The 13,248-nt window shown below is 45.1% G+C and overlaps 1 protein-coding gene across 2 annotated transcripts in view; it reads right to left on the bottom strand.

The window, feature by feature from the left end:
- DPP10 (dipeptidyl peptidase like 10) overlaps positions 1-13,248 on the bottom strand; it is a 431,094-nt gene that overhangs the window by 242,656 nt on the left and 175,190 nt on the right. Inside the window, exon 1 of one of the 2 annotated variants that reach the window (XM_059852598.1) lies at positions 1,993-2,217. The exons of the other annotated variant lie outside the window; for it this stretch is intronic. Within the exon in view, the coding sequence (XP_059708581.1) occupies positions 1,993-2,064 (72 nt within the window). The 5' untranslated portion in view covers positions 2,065-2,217. Of the gene's footprint in view, positions 1-1,992; positions 2,218-13,248 lie in introns of those variants that run through there. 2 annotated transcript variants of the gene reach the window in all.

Genomic DNA, 13,248 nt, shown 5'->3' with positions numbered 1-13,248 from the left:
CACAATCCTGGCCTCAATCTGCACAGAGCTCACTGCAGGATTCAGACCTCTGTCCTTATGATGGGCATTCAAACCCATAGAAAGACTTGCTATCCACCAAAAGCAACATTTTGCATGCCATGATATCTCTGGCAACAGGCAACCCAAGCTGATTCAATATCAACTTTAAAGCAAACTTGGTCTGAAAAACCCAATCCAAATATACAGGACTTCCCACCTACATTTCATTCAGTCAGGCCCAGAAAAACCAGTGGCTGCCACAGCCACCACTGAGAGAGGCTGAGAACTCCAGAGCACTCAGGCAGTCATATTTCTATATTTAGGATTAAACTCTTCATATTTAGTGCGCTTTAAATTGATATCTTACTGCTGTTCCTCATTATAACCTAAAAAAAGCAGTCAAACTGGTAATTTTTTACATATAATATTAATCCTGCTTCGAAAAGATTTCCACCTCCAACAACAATTGCCAATTCAACACCTCTGAACTGAATATAAAGAAATAGAGATTGGTTAAGTTCAAGTACTTTTTATTACATCTAATAGCAGTATTCCTCTAAAGGAAAACAATGTCCTTGAAATTTATGAGCTCCATGAACCTCTGAGCCTATTTAAAATGATCTTCACTTTTCCATAAATTCTACTATTTGCACAGAATTTAAGCACTGGTGGAAGTTACCCATCTATTTCAGATCATGTAACTTACGCAATTAATTTATTCAAGAAGGATCAAATGTATTATTTTACCAGCATTACACGAAAATGTGCCATAGTGCATACATTTTCGAGCAGAGAGCAGAGCATAAATTTATTTAAATGAATGGGTTCACTGGTACTGGACAGACTCCTCAGAGCTGAGCGTGCAGCCTGGCTGTGCTTGCAGGACTGGGTACTCCGGCTTGCAAAAGCAGATCTGAGCCCAGCAGCTTCCACTGCTGGCGTTTTTCACCCAACGCCAGTGTATCGAAAAAAAGCTCAGCTCCGTGGATGGATGTAGCAGAGAATGAAAACGTGAAATGCAGCTGCCCACGTCCTGCCAGCCCGTTCAGCGAGCCGGAGTTCCGAACCAAAAGCGGCGCGCACGGACAATGTGATGTGCAAAAAACCCCCTCCGCTGGAGTTCGCATATTTTAAGGTGCCTGGGGGAGAGGGAGAGCTGAGCGCTGCCGGGAAGCCTCTCCCGCCGGGTGCCGAGGGCAGGTGAGAGGATCCCGCTCCGGCACGACCCCCGCCCCGCCCCGGCTGCCGGAGGGTCCCCCAGGGACAGCTCCATCCCTCCCGATGCCTTAGATCCTGTCGCCCGGGAGCATCAAGCGCAGCGATCTGGTGATGAAAACTTCGATTTTGTGAGGATGACATCCAAGTTCGGCTGCTCCCCGGTACCATCTCTCATATGCCGCCGGAGACTCGAAGCGAGCCGGTGCCGAGAGACACCGCTACCGAGAGCACCCCGCCAGCCTCAGCCCCGCCGGCCCACGGGGCGGCACCGCCGGGCCAAGGGACGTGACCGCCGCCCGGCCGCTGCCAAAATCCCCCCGGGAAACCTCCCCGGCCTCCGGGACCGCTCCCTGCCCGCCCCGCGCGGAGCGGGCGACGATGAGGAGCGCCCCGCACCGCCGGCCAGCCCCGGCCGCTCCCGCGGTGCCACCGCGGCTCCCCGCGGCCGGGACAGCATCCCCCGCCCGTGCGGCTCCCCCGGCGCAACTCGCGGGGAAGCGGAGCGCAAACTACTGCGGGACCCGCTGCTGACCGACATCCCAGCCCCGATGCGGATCCGGACCGGGCTGGGTCCCCTCCGGGCGACCCCAGCGCATCCCCGAGACAGCCCCGCGGGTCTCCCTCTTCCCCCCAGCCGAACCGCCCCGAGGGCGCCCGTGCCTCCCTTCCCCTTCCCGCACACTTTTCTCCAGCTCCGCACAACTTCTCCGGGACGGCGGCCGCCCCCGCCCCGTCCATCCCCGGCCCCTCGGCGCCTCCCGCCGCGGGTCGCACCTGGTCGGGCTGCGGCGGCGGCGGGTTCCCCCTGCCGCCCGGGTGCGCCGGCTGCTCCTTCATGGCTGTCATCGCAGGGGCTCGGCGCGGCGCCTCTCACTGCTGCTGCGGCCCCGGGCACCCCTCCCTCGGCGCCAGCCGCATGACACCAGCCTCCCCTGGAAGTGGCGCGGCGGAGGAGGAGGAGGAGGAGGAGAAAGAGGAGGACGGGCGGGGGGCGCGGAGCCGCCGCCGCGGCAGCGCCGCTACCGCAGTGCCCGGCGCGCCGGAGCTCAGGGGCGCCCGGCCCCGCCGTGCCCCGCACCGGGGGCGGCCGCGCAGCAGCGCCGGGCACCGCGGCCGCGGAGCGCCCCGAGCGGGCACGCTCTGCCCGCCCGCCCCGCTCCCCCCGCTCCGCCCGCCGTGGGCCGGCCCGCCGCCGCCAGCAGGTGTCACAGCCGCTCCCGCCGGCCCGGGAGAGACCATCCGCGCCCCCGCCACGGGGGCGTCGCTGCCGGCTGCGGCGGGGCCGCGCCGCCGAGACCGCCCCGCGACCGCCCCGCGGGGACCGCCCGGCTTCGCCGTGCTGCCCCACCGGCGGCGGCTGAAAGCGGCAGAGGGGATAAAGGGAAGGAAAGGGTGAAGGGAGCCCGGCTACGCGGCTCGCTTGCTGTAACGCTTCTGGTGCCAGAGAGCTCCGGACTTGCGGGCAGGGCAGGAGCTGTCCCGCCGCTGTCCAGCCCCGCCGCTGTCCAGCCCTGCCACGGCGTTTCAGCAGCGAGCGGCCAAAGGCGCATCTCTCCCCGGCTCTGCCGGAAGCAATGTTGCCAGCCCCGGACTGGGAGGCTCGGTATGGGGCATCACAGCCCTGGTTTGCACCAAGACACTCATCTTGGGAAGCCCAAGGATTTGAAAGGGGTTCCAAGGACCGTTTTAGCTGAACTCAGGACAGGAGGTCCTGATATGGAACCAGGAAAACGAGAACATCAGGGAAGACCATAGGGATCCAGTTAACCCTGCATCCCAAAGCCGTATCATCAGGTAGCTTCAAGGGATGTTCTATGTAAGGATGAATGAAGGAGACCATCTCCAATTTGATTCTAACCATCAAGAAGTAAATGGTTGAACTGTGAAGACTGATGCTGACTCAAGGCATAGTGAACACAAGCTTTTGTAAGGGAAAAGAACCTCAAGCTCGAGCAGGTGGAACACCTAGGCTTGGGCTGGGCTGCTTGGTAATTCAGGTTGGTTTCATGCCCCAGCACTCAGGATGATGGAGGGCACAGGACTGTCTCCATGCAGGAGATGGAGCACTGGGATGGGAACGTGTGGCAGGCAGGAGAGAGTCCCAGCACTCTTAGTCAGCCTTGGGAGGCTGTGAGGTAGAAGGAAAGCTGTCAGCACATAGTGAGAGGAGCTTTTGATAATTTTTAATATATTTTGCATCAAACCTCACAAGAAAGGTCAATTCTGACTGGATGGTGAGCATAATTAATAGCAGGGACAGAGATCTAAGATTTCAGCCTATGGTGGGAACTGCTGAAAAAGGGACAGGAAGATGACATGGGACTCTGGAACTACACACCAGGCAGCCACAGAATAGAGAGAACTAAGTGTTTCCACCTTCCACTATCCCCCACTGCTGTGTTGACTCCTCCACCAGCCAAGAGGCACCAAAAAACCCAAGCAAATAAACTTTGCAAGCACCTAGACAAAAACTAGATGATGACTAATAGCTGCCATTAATTTGTCAAGAGTTTATCACGTCAAACAAACCTAATTTCTTTATTCAACAGGCTAACAAGCCTGTCAGCAGGAGAGCAGTGAATGACATCTAGATTGACTCACAAGGGCTTCCAGCACTGTCTTCCAGGACAGTTTCATCTGGCAGAGAAAAATATCATCTAAGTAAAACTAAAGTATCCACAAAAAACTGTTTCTCCAGCATCATTTCCATTTGCTCCTGCCAGTACTGGCAGGGCAGCTGTTGAATACAGGAGCCAAGGTCAGGGAATGCACAGCAGCACAGACATGGAGCAAGGAGAATCAGAAGTGTGGCAAACACATGCTCTAAAGGAAAACAGAAAATAATCTGGATTAGTTAGTCTTAAGGAAAGAAAACTGGGAGCTGATATGGAAACTATGTTCAAATGCTCAAAAGGTGCTACCAAAGAATGAAAATAATCTTTGATTATTGTCTAAATGTCTCTCTGGAGCAATATGAGTATAATTGATGATGCCTAGAGTAGGAGAACTGTCTAAATTAACTGACTCAATCTCTTTTTGTTGCTGACTTTATGATCCCTCTCCAGCAAAACCCTGAGGGCCATCACAAAGTCCCCTGCAGGAGACCCAGCTACAAGATTGTTCTCACCTGCACAGCTGCTTTCTCTCAGCTCAGGAATCAGCATCAGAATCCTGAGTTCCTGTGCTCCTCTTGACACCATCTCTTCCTTTATCTGTCCCTTTTACATATCTATTTTCTCTCTCATTATTTCTCATCCCAGCTGCTGTCAGCCCTGCCCCTTTACTTCCTTGCCCTCTGCTGCCGTCTCCTTTTGTTTAACGTTTGCACCATGCAAAGAAAAAGCAAAAAGGGCAGCAAAGGTGGCATCCTGTGCACTCTCATGCCTACTGCTCTGCTTTACTTCCACAGAGCAGCCTTCACTGCCAAGCCTGCCTTTGTTTTGGCTGCATTCTGTTGGACTTGGGGTCTTGTTTGCTCTGAGCAATGTGTAACACAGGGAGACTCAGATTTTGCCTGTGGCCTCTAGGTGCTACAGTAATACAAATAATAACTCTTAGAAGCAGACGTGTTCTGATTCATGCTGTTTATGGCACAGGTCTGTTGCTACTCAGCTAATTATTGGGCCCTCATCAAAGCTGAAGAATTCTAATGATTTAGGGTTTGAATAGGCATGTTTCAATCAAGATTACTTTCAGCTTGTTTTCAATAAGACCCATTGTGATGGAGTTCCACTGTTAATCAAGAGAGGAAAAAGACATCAGCAGTCATTTAGCTGAAGCTTGGTTATTCATTAACAATGTATTCACTGTGAGGTTTTACCACTCTCATGAACTGAGATATGCAGCATAAGCCTCACAAAGGTTGTGCATGTGCTGGGTTGGGTTTTCATAAATCAATTAGAATTATGGGAAGGAAGTATTTTTGGGGTAGGACTTTGGGAATTGGCTGTATGCACAATGATTCTTATCCAAAGCTTCCTAAAATCCAGACTAATACTCTTATTTACAGCACTCATTCTTACCTTTCACCCATATTTTTGAATGTTGGTTCATTGGTTTATAGTATTGATGTTTGGGGGTATTTAATTAATTCACCAGTTTTCACTAATCCCCACACCAGCTTTTATTTAGGTTTTTTTCTGTAAATTACTGTTTAAAAGTCATTTGACTGGGCTGTTTAAAGGAACAGACATTTTTCAGCCATTAATAGGACATATCTTTGAAACTGGAGCCTGGTACAAAAACTGCTGCCATATGGGTGATACAATTAAGCTGCATGGTGTTTATGGTGGTCCTTGTGCCATTTTCACCCAAACACCTCATGGTATCACTAGGGAAAGCACCTAAGGCTTGGGTGAAATAGCTGCAGAAAGCAATAGAATTATGGTCTGAATCAGTCCTTTTACATTAATCCACCTTTCAATGGCAATTTTATGTTACAGACTCTTTGTAACTTCCTCCATCTTCACACATGAGTTTTGGGTGCCTGAGTCAAAACACAACATGATTATTTTATCTTCCACATAAGCTGAATATCAGCTCCATCAGAGCATTATCCAATCACTGCAGCTTGCAGCACACCATGACTCAATCACACATATGTTCTGTTGACACAGCAGACTAATGTGCAGGAGAAATTTTGGACAGGCAGCCAGCAAGCCAGGAAACTGTTTGAAAAGTAACGGGGCCAGACATATGTGCAAAAAGAATACAGCACAGGATGCCACATGCAAGGGGAATTGTCCCTTTTGTCCCTGAAGAAACCCTGGTGGTTTGTCACTCTCCTGGCCTATCACCCTTCAGGTGATGTTGGTGCCCAGGTGCCAAAGGCTGCCCAGATGTGCCAGGTGTTAATCACTGCAGAGCCCTGGGAGATGGGCTGGGAGCTGCAGGACAGACAGCAATCCTGGTGATGATAAAGTCCTGGTGATGAAGTGATTTCACTGCCCTGTGTCAGCAGATGCTGCTCTGGAGCAGCCACCACGAAGAGGCACAGCACACTGGCACAGTGCAGGTCCTGGCCCTTCCTCTGGCAGAGAGCTTTGGGCTCTGCTGCTGCTCCAGTGGCGGAGTTTCACAGAACAAACCCGCACCAGTTTTGTTTTCTGTGTTTTTTATGGCCCTCTTTACTGTGCAATTGCAGTGAAGGTGTAAATACTACTTATTTATAAGCATTCCCATTGAAATAAGAAGCCACTTATGCCCTTCACATCCAGCTGAGCCATTCCTACAAAGAGTGTCTGGGTTTTTTGTGATGAAGTAAATTGGTAGAGCACCAAGTCTGACAGAGTCCAAGAAGAGTTTAGACAATCCCCTAGGGCACAAGGTGTGACTCTTGGAGATGGTTCATGAAGGGCCAGGAGATGGATTTGATGATCCTTGTGTGTCCCTCCCCCCTAAGCTTATTCTGTGATTCAGTCATTCTGTAGTTGAGATTAAAAGATGTCAATCACATCTAGCCAAAAACTTCAGCACTCAGGCTCTTAAAACTGAGGCAGAAAGACTCTCATCATTTCACCCATGGCCTCTGAGCAGTCCAGCTGATGACTTTATGAAAGCTGCAAGGTCACAGCTTGAGAGCTTGTCGATAGCTTTTTCAAATCAAATCTTATGAATAAATGCTGATTATGGATTTCTGATTAATTTTAAAGCTCTGGGAAGTGGGCTTAAAAAAATCCTTGAAATTATAAAGGTGAATTTAAAAATCAAACTAATGTCACCAAAACCCAAGGATAGTTAAGATGATTGTTCCTCACTTGTGTTTTAAGTGGATTTGTGGGCTTGCAAAAACTAAAGATAGTTCTCCAGAAGAAAACCACTCTGAGTCACATAAAGCTGAAAAACAGACAGATTGTGGTTTTGTACAGAATGCTTTTTAAATTATGACTTTAGATAACTGAATATTTGAACTTTACTTCTTAAGAAATTCTTTGATAGAGGAAAAATTCCAGGCACCTTCTGCATTTAGAAACACATTTCATTCTAACACCTGCTTCAGTGAAAAGCTATTTTCTTTGTGAATAAATTGCACTCATGTTTTTCTCTCCTTTTCTTGTTTTAGATAAAACAATCAATGCAAACACTGAGTTAATACAAATAAATGCAAATATATTCCAGCAAGAAAGTTACAAGACTTATTAAAATACACATGCAAATATTTCAATGGAAGTACAGAGAACAAGACCAAGTACAGACAAAAAAACCTCTCATTATCCAACAAACAGCATATTCTAACAATAATTCAAAGTTCAAATGGCAGGCCTGACCTACTCCCAAAGCCTCCATGGGCCAACTCTATCCAAATGTTTTAGTGGAATTTAAATCCTAATGGCAGCTTCCAGCAAAAGACCTCAGAAGCAGTTCACTAACATGCAGCAGCTATAATATAAATAATAATATAATATAATATAAAACTACTCATGCTTATCACTAACACTATTTTTACCCAAGAAAGCAGTTATATAAATCATAGAATAGGCTGGGAAGAGGCAAGACTAGATCTTAGATTTTGAAACATGCATTTCCCATACTCTGACCATTGCCCTGTATCTTTAATCTGGCAAAAGTTGCTCTAAGAGCTCCTCACCCATGACAATCTGTTACAGCAGAGTTTGCATGTAAAAGCTTTCAGCTTACTTTGTAACTCTTAAGAAGACACACCTGAAATTGGGGGAGATACAGTACAATTTGTACTCAAGATCAGCCTGTACAGTGAAAAAAATAAAGGTTCACACCTTTAAAATGGTCCTAATGAATATTTGTAGTAAAATATATGAATCCAGAAACACAGTGTAACCATATATTTGCAAATCTGTCAACATTTTACAGATTAAATAAGTCCAAATTTGGTCAACAAATGACTGATCTGGGAACTCGGAATTCTCCTGTTAACGTAGGTATAAATCAGAAATGAGTCAGAAAAATCAAAAAGATCACTAGAGTAGCCTCATGGTTAAAACCACAAATGAGAGGCTGATTTCTTTTTCTCCTTGATGGTTGTCACACAGCTGTTCCTCAAAGAACTTCATCCTGCATGGATATTGAGTGACAGCAAATGGGTCCCTGAGGATCCCCTCAGTGGTGAGCAACTGATAAAGAACTGAGATTAACATGCAGGCCCAGGTTATGACCTAAATCACAGCTCACAAAAATGCAGTTGGCCTTTTCAGGAATCCAAGATCTCCTTGCTGCTCCTGGAAGACTTGTCAGATTCACAGATATTTACCCATGAGGGATGCAGGAAGCAAGTGGGATGTCAAACAGAGCCTCAACAGATTAGGCACTTTCTACTAAAAATTACCCAGATTGAATGCTTAAATTAATTTCAGCCAGAGAGAAAACAGTCCAATACCAATAGAAATTATTATCTTCTCCTATTCTAAAATCTTGTAAAAATCTATATAATTCCTCTGACTCTTTTGATCAAAATTCATTTTTGTAGGCTGATTTTCCTCTCAAGTATTTTCCATCCAGCTCAAATTCAGTCTACAAATAAACCAACAAGCCTCATGAAGCTGATAGGGATTAAACACCAAATTTCTATTGAGAATTGTTTTCCTTTTAAACAGAGAGATGACTACATGTACTTACATTATGCTGAAAATGACAAAAATCTTCTAACTCTGCCCAGTTTGGGTTTAAAAATGACAACTCCACTGGCCACCATAATTCTAGGATGCCTTAAAACACTGAGGGGAAACAGTGGAGAACAGCAGTGCCTGCTCTCTGTTCAGTAGTCTTTTTTCTGATTAGCAGTCACTGGATAGAGCAGATCTTAGCATCCCAAAAGATTTATGACTACATCAAAGGGAAGGAGAAGAGGTTTTGTGTAAAACTGGACAACTGAGCTTTTTTCCATGCTGCTACTGCAATAGAAATGGGGCTGTCACAGAACATTGTGCTAAGTGCCTGCTCATCCACTGCAGATGTACCATAATGAAAGGCATCAGACAGTTGTACAATAATACATGCATCCATTATCCAAGATTTGTGTAATACCTTTTCCTTCCCAAAGGATCTGAAAATGTTTTACAAACTGATATACAAATTATCCACACAGAAAGCTATTCATCCATCAAGGAAACACAACTACAGCCCAAGGCAAAGCAGAACAACTATGTGAATACACACACACACCAAAAAAAAAAAAAAAAAAACCTTTAGTAAATGAAGGTAGTATTCTCCAGTCAAAGCTGTGAGGAAAATATTAAGTATAAGATATGTGAGTATACAAGACCTAGGAAGAATTTTGCTTTTATGATGCAAATTCTTCAATAAAATACTGTAGGGTCTCTCTTGGACATTGGCAATTGCAACATGAAGTGAAATAAGCAAATATTTAAGAATATTAAGTATAGCAGTAAGTTCTAAGAATAGTTTATTGCTTGTCTTCCTTCATGTTTCCAAATACTGGTGCCATATTTTGAAAAAAAATTGTTGATGAAGTCTATCTACTTCTTCTGAAACAGAAGTATCTAGGAAAGAGAGGAGTAATTAGGAGAAGACAGTGCCTTACTCAGCAATAGTCTACTCAGTTGCTATCAGCACAAGTTAATGCAACCAAGCATTTCCAAAATATAAAGCATCACCACAAATGAGCTCAGCATTTAGACTGCATTATGGCTGAACTCTCATTTCAGTCCTAGCTGTGATTATGGTGACCAGACATTTCGTTTGGGTCTCATTCTGAGACTTTTCAGTTTGTCAGTCACTTCAGCACTTCTGCTCAATGAAGAAGGTGGCAGAGATACTTAAGGGTGCTTGAAGTCATGGAGTGTGATTTGAGGCAAAAGAGAGCTCTTTCCCTTTCAGTACTGGTACCAAGAATCCCTAATTGAAGCAAAGTGTGTAAGGAGAAATGCAGACAGTGGGAAAATAACCCAGCTGAAGACTTAGAAGGAGGCATTGAGAAGTGTTACAGAAAGTTTGGGATTATTTTTAACTTTGAGAACTGGGCACAAACCTCAGAGTTCCCAAGTGTGCTGACAGTGTCCTCTCAGGAGACTTACACAGGACCACATATTGACACACAAGTACTTTGATTCCAAATAAATATCTAAAACCCAGCCTCAGCACCATTACTCATCTGGGAGCTACATTCAGAAACCCTCTTGAGGATTTCGACAGGCTGCTGGGCAGGAGAGTCAGATAAAGAATTGCTGATGCTTCTAACCCTGGAGAATCCAGGAGGTTTGAGAAAAATAAAATGCTGTTAAGGAGAAGAACTATCCTTCACATTGCACCCCTAAGCTAGGCTGGTACAGTGAAAAAAATCACAGAAATGGGCAAAAAAGAGGATATTATGAAAGTCTGAAAATCTCGGGCCAGCGATTTGCTTGGGAAATTAAAACAGAATTAAAGGAAAGGAAAAAAGGGAGCCCCCAATTAAGAATCTAAGGTAGTGATATGTAAATGCCATGAAAATGAAAAACAGCTGCAAGAGGTTGAAATTTTTGCACAAGGTCAATAATGAAGCAGCACCAAAGCATTAATGGGATGTGCTGTGGATTGGGACTTTGCTGTAAAAGGGCAATAAATTGTTCAAGAGGAGCAGGACAGGGCAAGAGGGAGGTGTTGGCTCTGTATCAATAACACCTCTGCTGGTTCTGAAGTCTGCAGCTCCACCAGCCAGAGGGAATTAATGTCTCCTTGAATGACTGCATAAAGATAAAAGGAACCACAACCAGGGGTGCTGTACTGCAGGGACTCATTCTTTCCCTCTTTAACCTTGAAAATCAAGCACAAGCCCCAGGCTCCACAAACATCCTAAGATTCATGTCTATGTATTGATGGGAGTAATGTGCAGATGCACCCTCAGGATGGATCAGGCAGCAGGAAGGATTTTTATTATACAGTTTATGTCAACTTTCTGAACACACCAGGGACTGCATTTTGTCTTCCAAAAGGAAGGAGAAACCTCCAGGGAAATAGAAGGAGCATAAAAGAACTGCTTAAGAATCTGAAGTTGTAAAGTTATTCTGATGAGAAGATTAGGAAAAAATGAGAGAAAGGTGAAAGAGAGAAATATTCTGCAAAAGCAAACTTCAAAAGAAGAAGGAGAAAAGGAATAAGGCTGATGTTTCCAATACTCCAGTCACATAAAAAAAACCTGAGTCTAGACACTTAACCATATGCTCACAAATTATGAAGATCAGAACATGTAAATAAAAATATAAAGGAAATAAATAGATAAATCAAAATCTCAATCAACAAATCAATCTCAGAAATATTTGAGGCTTCAGCCATCTCTTAATTATTTAAGAGAAATCTCTGAGAAGTTCAAAAAGGGTAATTCTGGTGGATTGCAGGATGGCAAAAACTCTAAGGAAGGGGAGAATGAAGTACACCCAAGCAGCTTAGTTGTTAGGTCTCAGAAAAGAAAAAAAAATATATACATGCAAAACTCAGGTTTATAGACAATGAGATGATAAAAAAAGCCAGCATTAATTTGTCCAGACAAGATAATATCCAGCCTATCTCATTTCACTCAACCAACAAACTAGGCATAATTAGGACAAAGTGCTGCAAGACTTCAAGAACAATACCACATGATTTTCTGGTAAGAAAATTAGATTTAGATGAAATTATTGTTGCACAGCTGTTTGACAAGCTGTGTGAAATGTCAGTTCTTAATACTGAATTGTCAAAAGGGGAAGCAGTTTCAATTAGAACCTCTCAGGGACTTCCCGTGCAAGTCCATCACTATTCATCACTATTTCAGCTCTTGGACTGTTCTTACAGGCAGTTAAGAACAGAATCAGAATTGGAAGCAGGCTGTAAAAGTGATCCAAAATCAACAATGTGAAACTCAATCAGGAAGTGTGTGAAGTGCTACCCACACAGAGCTGAAATCTCTGCAGAAAAGCAACGAGAGGATGAGCTGCAGGCCAGAAGCAGCACAGAAACATTGTCCCATGCTCCACCTTGCAGTGGGAATCATCGAATCATGGAATGTCCTGAGCTGGAAAGGACCAGCAAGGACTGAGTCCATGACCCATGAGCTAAACAGGACTCTGCAGGCTGATGCTGTTACCCAAAAACCACTTCTTAGTCCTGGGAGAGGTGAAAAGCAGGGCTTATACACATGCCAGCAAAACCAATATTTGATCTGGTTAGTATCGATCTTGTGGGTCTGTTTTTAATTTTGGTTGCTGCACTACCAAAAAAAAAAAAAAAAGAAAAAAAGTGGGGAGCAACAAGAGGAGTAATTAAGAAAGTCTGAGAAGCAGTTAAAGAAATTTGATTTTTTTAATCAAGAGAAAACAGGATTAGATTTAGCTGCCCTGAATCTGGTTAATCTCCCAGCATGTGAGAGTGTTAAAAGATAGTGGACACCTGGGTTTTTTCAAAAGCCTGCTCTGGAGCTAGACAAGCATTTTCACTACAGAAACCACAGGAATGCTCCAGGAGCATGACTCTTCCTGATGGTAAGGAATTTCCTTCATTACCAACTGGATCTGAATCGCCCAGGTACTGCCAGAGGTGGTTTTCAGGCACTTCAGGGAAGGAGCAAGAGGAATTTGAGGATTTCCTTCAAACCCCCAGTTTCCATGGGCTTGGCATTCCCTTCCCTCTCTGTCCCACACTCATCTCTGCATGGCAGCAGGGCTCAGGCCTGAATTCACTTTTCAGCCACCCAGACTGCTGTATAAATAAACCCAATGACACTTTACCACATACCTGAAATTAAGCACTCGCTTAAGTGCTTTGCTCAACAGCAATATACTTTAAGCACATACTTTAAAACTCTGCAAACTGTGTCTTTATGGCTTTCCAAAGTCATTACAATGGTGACATGGGTCTAAATTATTGCTACACAGGAAGGTAACTGCCTTCTATAAGAAGGAGACCTGGAAGAGGGGAGAAGAATGCAAAAGAAGACTGCTAATGTTCATTTTCTACCTTCACAATATTTTCAGAGCAAACTGATGAAAATGATAGACTTCTGCATAGTCCTGTTCTTAGAGAAATCAGTTGTGATGCCCATTTTATCTTTAATCACATTCACCCAAATATAGGTGACTCAGACTG

The sequence above is a fragment of the Haemorhous mexicanus genome, chromosome 8 (assembly GCF_027477595.1).
Source record: "Haemorhous mexicanus isolate bHaeMex1 chromosome 8, bHaeMex1.pri, whole genome shotgun sequence".
In the NCBI taxonomy this organism is placed as follows: domain Eukaryota; kingdom Metazoa; phylum Chordata; class Aves; order Passeriformes; family Fringillidae; genus Haemorhous; species Haemorhous mexicanus.
Note: the sequence above shows the minus strand (reverse complement) of the source record. Positions and strands in the feature narration are given on the sequence as shown.